General features: G+C 47.8%; 1 protein-coding gene across 11 annotated transcripts in view; it reads right to left on the bottom strand.

The window, feature by feature from the left end:
• Positions 1–17,035, bottom strand: part of JARID2 (jumonji and AT-rich interaction domain containing 2) — a 243,130-nt gene that overhangs the window by 118,994 nt on the left and 107,101 nt on the right. For all 11 annotated transcript variants that reach the window (XM_084967451.1, XM_021100206.2, XM_084967454.1 and 8 more), the window contains one exon: positions 3,897–4,032. In XM_084967451.1, the coding sequence (XP_084823577.1) occupies positions 3,897–4,032 (136 nt within the window). The remainder of the gene's footprint in view (positions 1–3,896; positions 4,033–17,035) is intronic.

The following is a 17,035-nucleotide window of genomic DNA, read 5'->3' as shown; positions in this document are numbered from 1 at the left end:
GTAAATGGTAAAAGTAAGCACTTGATATAGGTTCCAGCTATCACAACTCCTGTTTTAAGATGCTTCAAAAAAGGGATCTGGCTTCCCTTAAATCTAGTTAAGACTCTAGCTGGCCAGAGGGTTTGCTGGATCTTAGATGAAATTTATAGGAAGCAAATGAAATTCAAATACAGCTAATAGCTCCCCTCTCTTACTGTGTAATTATGTGTACTCATTATTTGTGTAGCATGTTATTATTTAAATGTCCCTAATTTCAGCCCCAGCGGGCCAAGGGCCCTCAAAGAGTGGCCTCAGCCTTGGCCTCTGCCAACCCTTTCTGAAGCTTTTGTCAATTTATTACTGTGCGAAAAGTGGCATAATCTACAGCGGGAAGTAGACAGAAGGCTCTCATTCAGCAGAAATCTCAGTGCCGCCTCCCCTGAAGCCTGGCTACCACCAACAAGCTGTGACGGTGGCTCCAATTCCTACACAGACAATCCACAAGGCTGCTCCAGACTCACCATCGCTACCTCTAGCAGGACCAAAACAAAACAAAACAAAAAAGTGTGCCCTGTCACCTTAGAACCACAAAAGCAACACCAATGGCAAACATGGGTTCTAGGACATAAAATATGAGGTCTGTCTACTATCTTATGTCTGCTTGGGTTATTACTGCGCCATCAGACCTGCGCAAACAAGGCGGCCAGACTCCACCACTCAGGGCCAAGCTGCCAGTGTGTGAACCCTGATAACAGACACCAGGCCCCTGACCCCTGACCCGCCTCACACCGGAGGCGAGGGAGGACAAGGGGCTGCTGTGCACATCCCAGCAAGCCAGTGATTTAGCAGAAGTGATGTCAATTCATTTCCCAATTAGATCAAAATCCTATTAAGCCCATTCTATTGCCAACTCCAAATATCATCTTAAAATTGAATTTTCCCAGGAAACTCTGGAAAGACCAATAACCCAGAAACATCTTTGCTTAAATACAAGGGGAATCAACAAAACATCTTGTTTTCAATACTACCTCCATTCCAGGTTTTAAAGTAAGTACTAGATTCAAAGGCCTATGACTTGACCTGTAGTTCCCATGCTGCTGCTGCAAAATAACTAACTGTGTGACACAGCAAAGTCACAAACACAGAGACCACTCACCAAGCCCCCACACACCACGCGTCTCAGAGGTACCTCACTACCAGTGATCCCCAAACCAGCAAGCAGGGGAAGGGTGCACAGGGGCAGAAGCCCCACAAGCACCACCTGAGCTGGGGTACAGGCACTTGTGCTCACTCTGTCCCAGGTTCCCAGCACACTTCCCAGCCAGGGCTCAGTACTGGACAGTTTCAAACTCTTAACACCAGAGAACTTTCTGTCGCAATTAAAACTAGACCAATGGAATTGCTTCAACCTTTGAAAGGGAACCTTGAGGGAGTGGGGAACAAAAAATAAAAAATAAAACCAAAAGGAAAAAAAAAGCATGATTGTTAATAGCACTCCTCCCCAAGGTTAACCTTCGTGTGACCACAATGAAGAACCCCAAACAGTGTGCTGTCGGGAACAGCTTGGGACAAGGCTTCTATCACGCAGCAGTTGAATGAAGATTTATGATTAAGCATCCAGGCCAACACCAGTGACGTGTACACACACTCAGAGAGAACTCTGCCTGCAAGCCTCATGCTCCCCAAGAGTCCTGGAGGCCGCTGCTATTTCAGCTTTCATTGGATCACACTCCCCCGAGGAGACACCCCCCCCCCAAGAGATTCTGGGACCTAGAGAAGGATTTGTTGTCATGGTAACGAGTCTGGTCTCCATGCTTTCCAGTAGCCCCAAACCAGAAAGCACACTTTGCTGAACATGCTACCTGCCTGTAAGAAAATTATTCTTAAAACACCCCTAAATTCTAAAACAAGGAGACCTGTTGACTTAAAACTGGAATAACAAAAAGGTGGCCTTGGAATATGGCCTGTACAAACACCAGAGTGATCCTGAAAAGGGCATGTTCACAGCAACTTCACAACCAAAAGAGAGAAGCCTTGACATCTCAGTATTTAAAAGAAAAATCAGTCTTTTTCAGGACGAAAAGGCAAAACTACCACCACTGACAAAAACTATTGCTTCTTCATGAAGGTGGTAAAAAGAATTATTTCGAGTCTTTGATATCCCCATAGAGATATCGCTGCCAATTTTTCTTAGAATTCCTTCCTCCGTACAGTCAAGCCCTGACTATGCCAATGAAAACGAGACCTACCTTTGGCCAACCAGCTGGCAGCACTAGTTGCTTCCTGAATGACTTCTTTTAGTTTCTGCTTCTTTCTTTTTTTACCCAAATTCTACTTTTTTTACTCAATCCTGGACACCTGGCCACATTCTTGGCCTCAATTGGGTGGTGTTTTAGTTGTTAAAAGATTCTTAAAGCACTAAGGCATCACCACCCCTGAGCAGCAGGAGGGCAGTGACATCAACACCACAGCAGCCATGGCTCTACTGTAACCTCAGGAGCCAATGATGTTCTCCCTCCTGCACCCTGCTGCCCTCAAAACCTTAAAGCAAAACACAAATCACCGTAACACAACGCCACCAAGAAGGATCATGTCAAATGCTCTAAAAGACATGGGAGGGGCTTAGCATTTCCCCTGCCACAGGCTGCCAAGGAATGAATGGGTGGTCCCAACCCTACAGGAGACCCATAACATAAAGGGGTCTAAACTGCTCAACTAAGGCCACAGACTCCTCAACTTATCTCCCCTTGCATGGGTGAAAGTTTCCCAAAGGACCTTTCCCATATACACTGGCTTAGAATTCAGGGTCATCTCATTTCTTCAAGTCCCACGAAACTATAAGAGAGTGACAGAATCTGGACAGGTAGCAGGGCAGATTCCAGTGGAGTTCAGGAGATCATCTCAGAAAACCCTTATGGAAACAGGGCTAAAACAGGTCCTATCTGGAAGCCCTGGTTTTCACAAGAGGCTCCTAGACATCTCACCTTACAACCAAGTAGGATGAACACCCCAAGTCACCCTGTCACCTGCACCCGGCAAGCTGTCAGGTCCCCCATGTGATGACTCTATCGCCCACGTGACTATAGCAAAGACTCAAAAAGGAGACCCGAACCTCCTCTGCCTCATCTCCTTGCTCCAAACAAGTACAAACTAGAACACGGGCGATTCATTCACGTTTATCTAAGATTCTAAGAGACTAAAGGGAGGCTGTGGAATGTTACCACCGCCACAACCCCTGAAATAAATACAGATGGGGACCAAATGCGTGCTCTGAAAAGGCTGATTTCACCCTTTCTGATGATGATTCATCCAGAGTCACATTAAGCCTGCTAAAAAGAGACACCAGAATAAACTCAGCCGGCACCAAGTTTCCTTCCAGGCTTCAAGAATCCACTTAATGAGCAAACAGGATGAGAGCCATTTCTGGATGCCCAGGGATTCTATGCCACTGTCCACAGGCAGCCACCTGCCCAGCCTGAGCTGCAGGAAGGAAGCTGCTGAGCCAGAGAGAGAGCAGGAAGGGCAGCGGGCACGGATTTAGGCTACTTCCTAAATAAACAGAGGATAAGAACCTAAGTTGCCACATTTCAGCAAGAACATCAAAGGCTTCTGTCCTACTTGAGCAGACAGACAGATATCCACAGAAAAACCGATGAGTCAAGCTCCACACTCAACCGAGGAACTAGCAGAAACCAGACCGCAGCCATGGTCTTGTCTATCTAACTCAGGCACCTTCTCACTTACATCGTGCAGCATGTAAAAGAACATAAAAATGAATCTATAAACCCAACAGGATGTCCAGAATAACTGCCATTAGGGACCTCGTCCAAGGAGCATGAGCCGCCCCAAGCACGTCCATTTCAGAAGCAAGGCCAGGCCCAGAGACGCCATCCAATCCAACAGAATGGGCAACTCACCGTTCACCGTTTTCAGGCTCCCGGGAATGCCTTCACCGTGCTGCCTCTTCTGGGCGTTCTTGAACTCCTTCAGAGACAAATACAGGACTTTCCGTACCACCCTTTCTTCTGACCATGGAATCCCATCACTGTCATCCTGGAGAAACGGAAGGAAGAATGAGGAGACGGGGAGTTACTTAAAAGAAAGCAAGCAAGCAAGTGTTCGAAGTCTCAATCAACTTTAGAAAGGAAAAAAAACATCCCCAACAGGTACTGTGTGCGCGAGACCCAGCTCCAGAGATCAGGACTGAATCCTACGATGCAGGGGTGGTAGCTGCGAGGCTCAGCAGAGCGCTGCCCCACAGGTGGTACAGGGACCGAAGCCACACACAACCACCTCACTGCCTTCCCGTGGCCCACACCCAGATACCATCGACTACTAATGCTCACATCCTATGTTCCTGGCAAACTTCAGGGAAAGGAGTTACTGCACCCCCAACAGGAAGCGTAAAGCACCCCTGCACTCGCGCTTTTTCAAGTGAGGAACGCCAGAACTGTGCACCTGGCCAATGTGCGCTATGCTCTTGGAACCTGTACTGTTGGGGGTTGAAGCTGCTTTCAAGGAATGTACCCTTCAGTCAGAAGACATGAAATTGTATCTGCACTGGCCTTTTAAGGAAATGAGCCACACAAAAGGGGTGGCGGGGGGAATCACGGTGCTTGGTGGAGTAGAGGATGGACTGGGGGGTGGGGGATTAATGAATGCACACAAGTTAGTAACAGGTCTTGACAGTCTCCTTTAAAAGTGTGGCTCCCTTATGTCTGTTGTATCAGATCCAGCACAAGTTCTCGACAGGGGAATGAACAAAACAAAGGCCAGGCTGAGAGGGTGGGAGGAGGGGAACCGGAGAACCAAAGGCTGCCAATAACCACCCCAAAAATCCCAGTAGTAAAGACACAGGACCAGCAGTGGAAACAAAGCTGGCTAGTACCCATGAGGATGCGGGTTTGATCCCTGGCCTTGCTCAGGGGGTTGGGGATCCAGCATTGCCAGGAGCTGGGGTGTAGGTCACAGATGAGGCCTGGATCCCAAGTTGCTGTGGCTGCAGCATAAACTGGCATCTACAGCTCCAACTCGACTCCTAGCCAGGGAACTTCCATGTGCCTCGGGTGACTGTGGGAGGTCCAAGAGCCAAGTCTGGGCAGATGGAGATGGTTGACACTGGTGCCCAAGTTGAGTTAACTAGTTTAGGGAACCAGCAAGACGGTTTTAAGGTTTCAAGTGCTGCTTCACACAGCTGGGGTACCGGCAGGTCCTCTCCTGTGCATCTCCGCGTCCTGTTGCTCATCTAAGCAGCCCTTACAGTCACACACCCACTTTTAAGACGGAAGCATTCTTTAAGAGCCGAATTCAGAGATGCAAGTATTAAGAGCGTCTCAGATATTCTGAGCCATAAGAGAATCAGGACAACATTAACACCCCAGTAAAGCAGAACTGGGGGTGTTCGGGTTCCTTCTGTTCAAGCAGGAGACCAAATATCCCAAAACCCGGCTGGTACACTTGGTGGCTGCCATCAGAATCAGCTTTCACTCCTTGCCACCAGTGGGTCATGGCAAACCGCCACAGGACTAGATAAGGGAGACAGGTTATCCAAGGTCTTCCCCAACTGGTAAATCCCCACATTCTGCATAGACACAAACGACATCTTCGAAATCCAACCGCACAGACTCTAAGCCCTCAACAACTTAAGCTGTGCTCCTGGTTAAGCTTCCAGGGTTTCCTAGATGACAGCTCTTCTCCATCTTGTGTAATCAGGGAAAGAGAAGGCCTGGGAGAGAAGAGCTAGGATCTCCACCGGCCCTGGAAGTCCTGTTCCTGTAGACCTGCCAGGTGAGGTTTCCACTCCCTCCAGAGGAAGAGGGCACATCCTGCCTCCCCGCAGGCTCCAAGGCACCGTCAGGCTTGTGCACGTGAGAAGGCCCCCACCTCAAGCAGAGGCAGGAACACACTGTAACTTCTGCTCGGGCCAGGGCACCAGAGCCCTTTCCATCACATGGTTAAAAACCAGAAAAACGAAGGACACTGGCCAGACCCCCTGAGAAGCCCAAGTAACCATGGTGAGTGAGGGGCAGAGGGTGAGCTGCAGGGCACGGGAAGGCACAGGGATGCACTCTTAGCAGCAACTCCCGGGAGTGTGCGTGAGAGCCACTGGTTTCAAGTGACGCCCCCCGCCCCTTTTTTTTGTCTTTTGGCCTTTTCTAGGGCTGCTCCTGAGGCATATGGAGGCTCCCAGGCTAGGGGTCGAATCAGAGCTGTAGCCACTGGGCTACGCCAGAGCCATAGCAACGTGGGATCCAAGCCACGTCTGCGACCTATACCACAGCTCACAGCAACACTGGATCCTTAACCCACTGAGCAAGGACAGGGATCGAACCCGCAACCTCATGGTTCCTAGTTGGATTCATTAACCACTGAGCCATGATGGGAACTCCGTAACGGTCCTCTTCACCCCCAGTTCCCGTCCTCCGTGGTGACATCACCACAACAAACCAGGCTGAGACTACAAATGATTATTTCCTACATACACACAGTTCATAAATTATAAAGCCCCAAATTAGCTCTCAATGGAAAATTCCTGAGACGACTGACTGCCTCCTGTTCAGACTGGTGCCTTCATTCTGACCCCAGGCCCCCACATGAGAGGACCGCATCCCAACAACAAACATCCAATTAAACACAAACCATGTGAGGGGAGAAGTCCTGCAAAGCAGCACATTTAAGATTCACAGAGTGACAGCAGCAGCTCCGTGGCGTCTACGTCTAAGAACTACTTCACAGTCAGAAGCAAATTCAGGGAGTTCCCGTGGTGGCGCAGTGGTTAACGAACCCGACTAGGAACCATGAGGTTGCAGGTTCAATCCCTGCCCTTGCTCAGTGGGTTAACGATCTGGCATTGCCGTGAGCTGTGGTGTAGGTCGCAGACGCGGTTCGGATCCCGCGCTGCTGTGGCTCTGGTGTAGGCTGGTGGCTACAGCTCCGATTCAACCCCTAGCCTGGGAACCTCCATATGCCGCGGGAGCAGCCCAAGAAATAGCAAAAAGGGGGAAAAAAAAAAGAAGAAGAAGAAGAAGCAAATTCAGGACACCAACTACGAGATTTTGCATGTTCTAGACATTAAAAATCAAACCTGAAACTTATCATCTAGAGTGCTGGTCAAGACTAGCCACCCGCCTCAGTGCGGATGCAAGACATGAACCTAGCAGGTGAGAAGCTGACTCTATTCCCAAAGCTGAGCAGGGGAATGATGATAATTCTAACATTAGAAATCCAAGCCATTCCCAGCTGCACAGGCACATTAAGTGCCCCCCCCCCCCCCCAGCGGGATGCTAGATGCAGCAAAAGGGAAGGTGGGCCTGTAGCCACCCGCAAGGCAGCACAGGGCCGCAAGCTGGGTGTTATGCAAAGAAGGTACTTCAGAGGCCAAGCACTTCCAGCCCTTACCACAGTCCACAATAACCAAGTACAGAGCACTGGAGAGAGGAGCCCAGACAAAACGCCCTCGCCAGGAGTCGGGCAACCCACAACGCCAGCCCCTCCACCCCAAGACTTTCCGTGACCTCCAAGAGCAGCCTTCCCCTTTTCTTTTCCCTTTTTCATTAGCTGTCTCATTGAACCAGGTATAGAAATACTGCCCCCAGGGGGCAAGAAATCGGCTCTCCTGCTCATGACTTAGCCCAGCACCTAAAACGTGCCTGACGGAAAGAGCTCAGTATTTCTGAAAACTGTACAAACCCAACCTCATGCTTCCCACGTACCTTACCCTGCCAGTGCCTGGCCTTGCCAACATCCAGGATGGGTTAAATATTTGGAAGTCACTGCAATTTTCTTGACTGAAATCACAGCTACCCGCCCTCCAATAAAATACTCCCCACCGTGACTACCCCAAGAGGGCCAGGCACCTCCCACTCTCAGTAGTGCAGCCCCCAACACACACACACACACACACACACACACACCTACCTGGAAGTCCATGAGGCCTTACGGGGCCCAAATCTACAGCCCCCAACACACACACACACACACACACCTACCTGGAAGTCCATGAGGCCTTACGGGGCCCAAATCTACAGCCCCCAACACACACACACACACACACACACACCTACCTGGAAGTCCATGAGGCCTTACGGGGCCCAAATCTACCGCCCCTGCCACAATCCCTTACCCTTGGCTGAAGAGCAACCAATCCCTGCATCATATACGCCTCTTCACTGCATTCCTCTGCCTGCCACACTGATAAAGACCCCTTTCTCTCCATCTCCCAGGAGTCTCTCATTATATCCCCCCAAGCTTCTGTATTCACTTAATCATTCCCAAATCACTATCTTCAAATCACACTGATGGCCCAAAGGGGACTCAAGTGTTCAAAATCCACATGACTCCCTTGCCACCTTCCAGGACCACCTGAGACCACAGCTCCCCCCTCCCAAGAGGAAAGCACTCAACAGAGCAAGGTCCCTCCTCTGCTAAGCCAAGCACCCAGTCCATTCTGCTTTACTACAAAAGCTGATACAGAAGGAGTCCAGCAGCCGACGCAAACTCAGCTACTGTGTGTGGTGGGGGGGCGGGGGGGGGGCGCGCTTCTTTTGAACTGTTCTTAATGATTCAAAAACAGCTCTTGTCAGTTGAGGTTTCCAGGGTAAGGGCTCCATGTTAACAGCCCATCAAAAATTTTACAACAATCAATCAAGCTTCCAGACAACACACCACCTTTCCTCATTCCCACCCCCTCATCTCCTGTTTTTCCCCAAGCTCCCAAAAAGGCTTTGCAAACATTGAAATAAATAAAAACAACTGGGAGTTCCCGTCGTGGCGCAGTGGTTAGCGAATCCGACTAGGAACCATGCGGTTGCGGGTTCGGTCCCTGCCCTTGCTCAGTGGGTTAAGGATCTGGCGTTGCCGTGAGCTGTGGTGTAGGTTGCAGACGCGGCTTGGATCCTGCATTGCTGTGGCTCTGGCGTAGGCTGGCAGCTATAGCTCCGATTAGACCCCTAGCCTGGGAACCTCCATATGCCGCGGGAGCGGCCCAAAGAAACAGCAAAAAGACAAAAAAAAAAAAAAAAAAACTGAGTCTGCCGGCAGCAGTGGGGGGGAAAAAAATCATCACATAGACACAGACATAGATTCAATTTGCCATTGACTGCGAAAAGTCACTTTCTCGAGCAAGTGGAAGACTGAGTAATACGACCTTTAAACGTAAAAGCGACCGGGTTTTGTTTTCATTTGCAGAGTGTCTGTCATTCTTTGAAACAACTGGAGTTATTTCTTACCAAAACTAGCAACAGGTCAGGAATTAACCTAGAATGTTTACGGTCATACTCTTTTTATTAAAAGGGAAAACACACCATTACCTCTAACTTCTCCAAGCTGCGTAAGAGACGTGTAAAGACGGGGGGTACAAGTAAGCCCACGAAGATACCACCCACCTTGCAGCAGGCAGCCCAGCTGACAACTCTCCAGAGCCCACAGGCCAGCCGGCTCCCACCTCCTTCCTGACCCCCGCCACTCCAAGTGTGTGCCAAAGACCACACCAGTGCCTTAACCACGTGGCATCATGTTAGAAATACAGGCTCTTGGGCCTCTCCCAGACCTACAGATTCAGAATCTTCACTCACGACCCCCTGGGGACTCCCGCACACATTCAAGTTTCAGAAGCTCTGCCGCAGACAGCAGACACTAGTTCCCCTCCGGCCAGACCTATCCCTTTCTAATTTCTATCAGAACACAGGCAAAGGTAAAGATGAGGTGAAACCAAGGTGAGCAGCTGCAACATCCAGCTACCTGTTGCCATTTTTCTATGGTCAGAATTAAGAAGTCTGTATTAATATATTCTGAGACATCTTCTCTCTTCACTGAACTACAAGGGACTGAAGCAAAAGTGAAATCAACAAAAAAGTTAAAACACTCAATAGTGGTAGTTCCCTGAATCACTCCTACAGAACAGACACAATGTCTTCAACTCTCATCCTCTGACTCTCCAATTTGGGACGCCTTCCCCTTCAAATGTGACACCCAGAATTAACCACACATTCTGACACGTGAATAATATTCCAGAACAGAACCAACATCTGCAGTAAGACCCCTTCTATTTCCACGCACAAATCCCAAAGCTGGGAACCATTTTGGCAGCCACACTACACAGTAGGATCTCATTAAGCCTGCACTTAACTATACCTCCACGGTGACGTTATTTGCTAAGGGTGGGGTGTTTAGGGTTTTTTCCTTCTTTTTTTTCCTCCCCATTACAATGCAATGGAAACCAAAGCGAGGCTCGCAGTTGAATTCTTTTTCCATGATGTTCTCCTGACCTCTCAGGCAAAAACAACAACAACAAAAACCAACACAGGCCACAGAGTCACGTGTGCATGAGAACATACACCAAGACGTCCTCCTTGACCAGGTTTCTAGGATCAGGCAGAAAGGAGAGACCAGGATCTGCTGGGTGCGGGCTGCCACCCGTCCGACCCACACACCCGCACGGAGAAGGGCTGGGGCTATGGACATAAGCGTGCCTGGCAGTTTTCAACATCCTGGAGTGCCTACCCCAACCTCCACTGCCAGCATAAATTCAGTGTTAGTTTAAACAAAGCCCCAAAAGCCTAAATAAATAAATAAAAATATTATTTAACATAAATAAATTTGCTGCTAACCATTCCAACCGTCTCTCCATGGCCCAGGCTTGAATACACTGGGTGATCGATTTAACACACTCTCACTGCACCAAGAGCTCTTCTAACTGATAGTCTCAAAACGGATCTGGTCGCTGATGACGTAAAGCTGTGCCCTACCTCAGCCCCAGGCCCGGGCAGAGCCTTCATGGGCTTCTGCACCCCGGTGATGGCCAGCGCCCCACCAGGGTGGGCTCCCAATGCTCTTCAGAACACGCCAATACCTCAGTGTAAGAAAACAGGACGTCCAAGCTTACGAACAGGTGCCAGGCAGAGGACAACAGCCCTGGAGTCTAAGGAAGAATATATACAAAGCGACAACAATTAGATTACAGTCATCCCTCGCTATCCTCAGAAGACTGGCTCTGGGACACCCTCACACCGTGGACACCAAAATCCCAGGATGCTCAAGAATCATACAAAATCGCCATGTTTGCAAAGAACCTACCTATGTCCACATCCTTCCTGCCGTACATTTTAAATCAGCTCTAGATTACTTTACCTAATATAATGTAAATACTATTTACATTTTTACTGGTGGGGCAAATATTTACATACTTGCTGATGAGACCAGGTCAGGTTTTGCTTTTTGTGTATTTCTGGAAATTGTTTTTCCTGCATGTTTTCAATCCACCACTGGTTGAACCCAGGAATGCACAACCTACAGATGCAAAGTGCCAACTGAACGACCACAGCAGGCACCTACTGGGTGCTCACTGTATGCCAGATGCTGGGCTCAGCACCAGCGTGCAGTTACTGCCTGTGATTCTCAGCTAAGAATCCCCCCTTCGAACAAGATGCATGTCAGGCTTTTCTCTGTTTCATTTAAGAGATGGGAAAGGAAGGAATCTCCAAACCACTAGTTAACTTTTAGATAGTTTCAGGGTCTTGCCCGCAGCTGGAGAGAAGCAGGAGCTGGTGCAGCCACCAGCTACCAGTCCGTCGGTCCTCTACACGGCAGGTACCAGACCAGGAAACTCAGAAACTTGTTATTAAAGAGAAAACATCAAAGGTGTTAACTCGCATTGGCGCCTAAATAAAAGCACCATTCAAGTTACTAATTTCAAGATATGAATGTAAATATTCTATGAAAAAGAATATTCATGAGCATCAGCTGGAGCTGGAAACTACTAAGAGGAGGGGGAGGGGAGGAGGGGGCAGGGTTTTCTCTCACTGGCCTTTACAGCTGGCTTCCATACCTGAAAGAACATGGCTTTCTAAGGGCATCTCTCAAAGCAGCCTATGCCATCTCGCCAGATCACAGTTTTTTGACAGTTTCAAATTTAAGGCGTCTTGGTTCAGGAGAAGGCAAACAAGGATGAAAACACACAAGATCTGGGAAGCACATTTCTGATCAAAAAAATTTTTTAACAAATACAATTCTTTAAAAATGAAATGGGTCCCAATGAAAGAGAGTTAATTTCCCACTACCTGTGAGCAAACTGCTTAAAAGCCTCATCCATCTCAGGTAGTGACCAAGTAATTTATCATCGCAACCAAAGGCACTGTTAATAAGGATGCTGGGACAACTGGTCGAAACTGGGTCATACTAGGTCCCTTCCAGCAGATTTAAATCCATTTTAAAAAGGTCTTCAGTAACATGCAGCTCATTTTTAACATCACCACATAAAATAATGCCAGCATCTAAGACACAGCAGAACAGACGTGCGACACACACCTGCATTTTAAGTTGACATCTACAACTTTCCCACATGTCATGTTTTAAATGTCAATCTGCTTGGCGGTGGGGGTGCAGACACGTGCACACAGGCACTTGCAGATGCCACCACAGTGCACAGAAAACACTCCTGTCTCCACAGGGAGAGAGCACAGCAAATCCACTGCGCTTCACACCCGCTGGTAAGTACACTAAGCAGATGGGGGCGGAATGCAGGTTGGGAGGGGAGAGAACATTTAAGTTCACAGTTAGGAAGACCTTCTCCTCACATGTAAGTCCTGTATTAAAACCTACAAGTGCTGAGACAAACAATTCTGGGCTTGGAATTGTGGCTTTCCTCCCCCTTTTGAAAAAGTATGTGATGGCCCAATACCAATGCCCAACCTCACGCTGAGCTGGATTAACAGGGAACGCCGCATCGTGGTGCCAGGGGTTGGGGGGGGGGGGGGGTGGCGGCGCCAGGGGTTGGGGGGGGGGTGGGGGTGGATAGAGATGACCAGTAAGAAAACAAAATTGAAAGACTGGTTCTGGAGTTCACGTCAGGGTGCAGCGGAAACAACCATGAGGTTGTGGGTTCGATCCCTGGCCTCGCTCAGTGGGTTACAAGATCTGACACTGCCATGAGCTGTGGTGTAGGTTGCAGACAGGGCTTGGATTTGGCACTGCTGTGGTGTAGGCCAGCCAGCTGTAGCTCCGATTAGACCCCTAGCCTGAGAACTTCCATATGCCACAGGTGTGGGAAGAAAGAAAGACTAGCTCTGAAGAGGGAGGTGGGATTTATTAATTCATAGCCCTTTCCTCCTTCCACGGAAAAATGTCTAGAAACATTTTTGCATATACCTGCTGTTAAAATCATCCTACTTCATGCAATCTGTTGCTATCTGCAGTATCAGCCTCTTCCATCAACAGTTTGAAAGAACAATGAAAGAATCAATAACAATAATAATAATGATGACAATTTGCTGGAGATGTTAATTCTTGGCACAGACTCCATATAAACAAGGATTTACCGAGCCAGAGAAAGAACACTGAATGAAAATGTGAGAGATACAACTTAGGCTAAAACTGTTTCTTCCTCTTTTAACAAAATATTTTCTCCACTAGAAATCAACTCAATTTCTCAAGTCAATTTGATGCTAATCCATTTTAAATTCCATAAAATGGTTCAACTGTCAATACACAAACATCAAAGAGAAATGAGGGAATATTCACACTTAGAAATTAGATAAGTGGCCAGGAAGCCACTGACTTACTGAACTCATGAATGATGTTCCTTTGCCTTGGTTTTAAATTAAAAGCACTTCAAGCAGCAAATTTTCTCCGAAAGACATGCTTCCCAGGATAAGTAAACGGTCTGAAAATGCTTATGCAAGGAGAGTTTTACTTCTTCCAAACTCCCATTAAATAATGTGTACTTATCTTTGATTACCGCCTATTTAAAAAAAAAAAAAAAAGCTACAGCTGAAATTGGATTAAGAACTTCTGCTGAAAACGATTTATTGCATAACACAACTCTGACAGTCTGAATCTCCGGCCACCAACTGAGCTTTTATAAAAATCTGCTGGGCAGCTGCCAAGTCAGCTCTTTTGCGTCTGAGCGTGTCAGACCCGCCGTTGTCAAGGCGGCAGCAGCCTGGGCGCGTTCACGGTTAAATGGTGCAGTCAGGGAACAGCAGTGAGCGCCTGCAACCCCCCTGCAATTCCTGGTCTGACAGTTTGTTGTTTCAACATAATCAGCAGGATTATCCCCAAGAATCCAGCAGAAATCACACTGGCGATCTACCTTCAAAGGGGGGACGGAGGGGGAGATCAAGTCAAATTACCAAGACATCCCTGCCTAGAAAAAAACCAGAATGAGCTATGATGCAAAGTGACTCTACAACCACCTCATTTGGGAACAAACTATTATCAGGGAGGGTCCCAAAGGAATTCTGAATGATTTGGATCTTTTTATCTTTACAGCCTTTTTATGCTAATAAGGATGCCCCCAAAGTCCCCCCAAATGGCACGTTCTAAGATACACTATCCAATAGAGTAGTCGCCAGCCATATTTATGACTAACTTAATTAAAATTCAAAATTAAGTTCCTTAGCTTGTATTGGACACATTTCAAGGACTCAACAGCCACAAGCCTCCAAAAATGGGCAGCTCAGCCCCAAAATGTTTCCATCCACACAGAAGTTCTACTGGACAGCGCTGTTCTAGGGCAGCACTTCGAATTAACTGGACGGGTTTTCAACTGTGTTACTTTCTCGTGCATTTCACTACATTCCCGAGATTTCAAAACACGTACTTTTATGCTCTACTCAGCTTAGCAGGAAAATTCTAGAATATGAGAATACCTGGCACAGAAAACCAGAGTCCAAATTAGCTAAGAACAGATATCCCCTCTACAACTCTCAGGGAAGTGGTTCCAATTTGTTCTGCTACATCGTGCCTTCCAGATCCGCAAAGAATGCACAGAAAATTCTGAGGATGGAGTCTAGGATGCTTCAGTCTACAAGAAAGCCCTGAAGATGCCCTCAAACCATTTTTTTTTTTTTTTTTTTTTTTGGTAATTCCCTACAAAGTAAATCCTCTGGGATTAAGACCAGACAAAAGCCAGCACTCCACCAACCAGTCTCCCAGCACCCACAGGGGGACCCAAACCTCGGAGATGGAGTGCCTCCTGCCAGGGCCAGTGAGCCACACCCAGGGTGAGCGCAGTGTTTACACTCCTGTTTCTTTCCGCCCCCCGCCCCCCGCCAGGGCCCTGCTGGGGTCACTCTATGAGCTCTGTCAACACCTGACTGGCTTTACGAGCTCTACACGGACCTCCACCCAGGAAATAAGCATCAAAGAATATACACTCCCAGGGGACTGGCTGTCTACTCATGCTGCACTGGAGAACAATTAGGGGTCTGTGGGGCCATTTTGTGAAACATTTCAAGTTCAAGTAAAGTACACAAATAAACCTTGCATTTCAGATAAATGAACACCGCGCCATGTCTGCCCTTTCCCCCTTTTTCTCACACCCTCCAGAGGTCCCCGGAGTTAAGGACCACTTTGGGATTGGTCTGCATCCTACCATCACAGGAATGCATCTCCAGAAACCAGGTACCTGCCCATCTCCCCTCCAAACAGCGCTTCCCACGAATGCTAAGTGAACGCAGGCCACTGCGGGGCAGGCCACGTACTCCTGCCTCTGCACCTTCTCTCCTCTGCAGCCAGCCAGGGGAGCAGCACCACACAGACGTTTCCAGAGGAGGGGCAGGAGGCTCGGGCAGACCGCATCCTGGCTAGTCTGTGCAACTGCAGACCTGCCATGTGGACTCATCTTTGTGTTCCCAACATGTAGGGTGACTCTAGTACACGGCAGGCACTCAAAACCGTTTCAATAATGAACACATAGAAGCAGCAATCTTAAGAGAGACCTAAACTCCAGTTCTGGAATTCTCTATTTCCAGAGATGTACAAACCAAGGAAGGGGCTGCCAACCTGGACATTTGTGAGAAACAAACCACACACTGCGAGATCCACCCCCAGTCTCTCCCAGGGTGGGGACTGGGGGTGGGGTGATGCTGACGCTGTGGGTCAGGGAACACACTTTGAGAACCACGGGTGTACACAGCTTTGCAAGGGATCTGACTCTCATTTTGACTTTGCATAATAACTTCTCACTGCCATGAAACATATTATAATTGCCAAATATAATGCAATTTATTGACTCTCCCCTGTTTTCCTGTTTCCTCCCCCACCGTTTTCAATTCTCTTTCCTCTGCCCTTCCCAATCTCTACTTTATGAATCACTGCAATGTGTTACTTTCTAAAACCATCAATGCGTGGCACTCCTTCCCCTACTCAAAAGCTCCCCCATGACTAACTAAAGGGGGAATTTCCAAATTTCTCAGCGTGGCCTACAAAAGCACCATCAACCCAACTTAGGCTTTAAGTCCTTCCCACTGTGGAGCTCCCAATACCCGCTAACTGACCAGGGGTGAGCATCTCAAGTAGAGGCGACAGCTTTGTATCCCTATCTCAAAACAGAGAGCAGGCAACTGGAGCTTCGGTGTTTATTAACTAAATATTGATCATGACTTCCACAATAATTCAACAGTAAATAAAGAAGAGACTTTCTAAATACACAGAGATAAAAGTCCATCCTCAAATCTCTTTCACATCAATACTTTGGTACCAAAGAAATATATCAGCAGTCAATCAGGCTCAATTTACCAGCTTCTGTTTCAGTATTTACCCACTGTTCCTGGTTTGTATAATGCATGGAATACATGATTCAATGTGGCCAGGATCCTTAACACAAGATATCAATCTTATTCAAAGTGAGCTATTACCTACTGCCAATCTATTCCTGGTCCAATGACAAGATTTAATTATATCACAATTTCACAATGACCTGCAAAGATCACAATTATTTCTGCCACCTAAACTAAACCAGAAAAGCTGCATGGGCTCCTGTATCCTAACCAGTTCTATCTAGTATTAGTTCTTCCATGTAAAATGACATTTCATGCAGGTTTTTTTTAGCTCTGTAAAGCCTGAGAGACCAGTAAATGACTCATTGGAAAGACTCATGCTTGCTTACCTACAGACTGACAAAGCTCCCCCAAAGTGAAGAGGGCTGACCCCCGCAAAAGGCGACATAGTGTATATGCAATCTCATTTTCAAACAAAGCTGTTGAGAAAGCAAATGCGGCCTTCTAGAAGCAAAGTCATGGTTCGTCCTATGTTGACACGTCAATGACACGAGGAACCA

The sequence above is a fragment of the Sus scrofa genome, chromosome 7 (assembly GCF_054392235.1).
Source record: "Sus scrofa isolate SSC_HxYL_T2T_F1_AM1 chromosome 7, Sscrofa_HxYL_maternal_Yorkshire_Landrace_v2.0, whole genome shotgun sequence".
Classification (NCBI taxonomy): Eukaryota; Metazoa; Chordata; class Mammalia; order Artiodactyla; family Suidae; genus Sus; species Sus scrofa.
The sequence above is the reverse complement of the archived record's forward strand: the minus strand, read 5'-3'. Positions and strand labels throughout refer to the sequence as shown.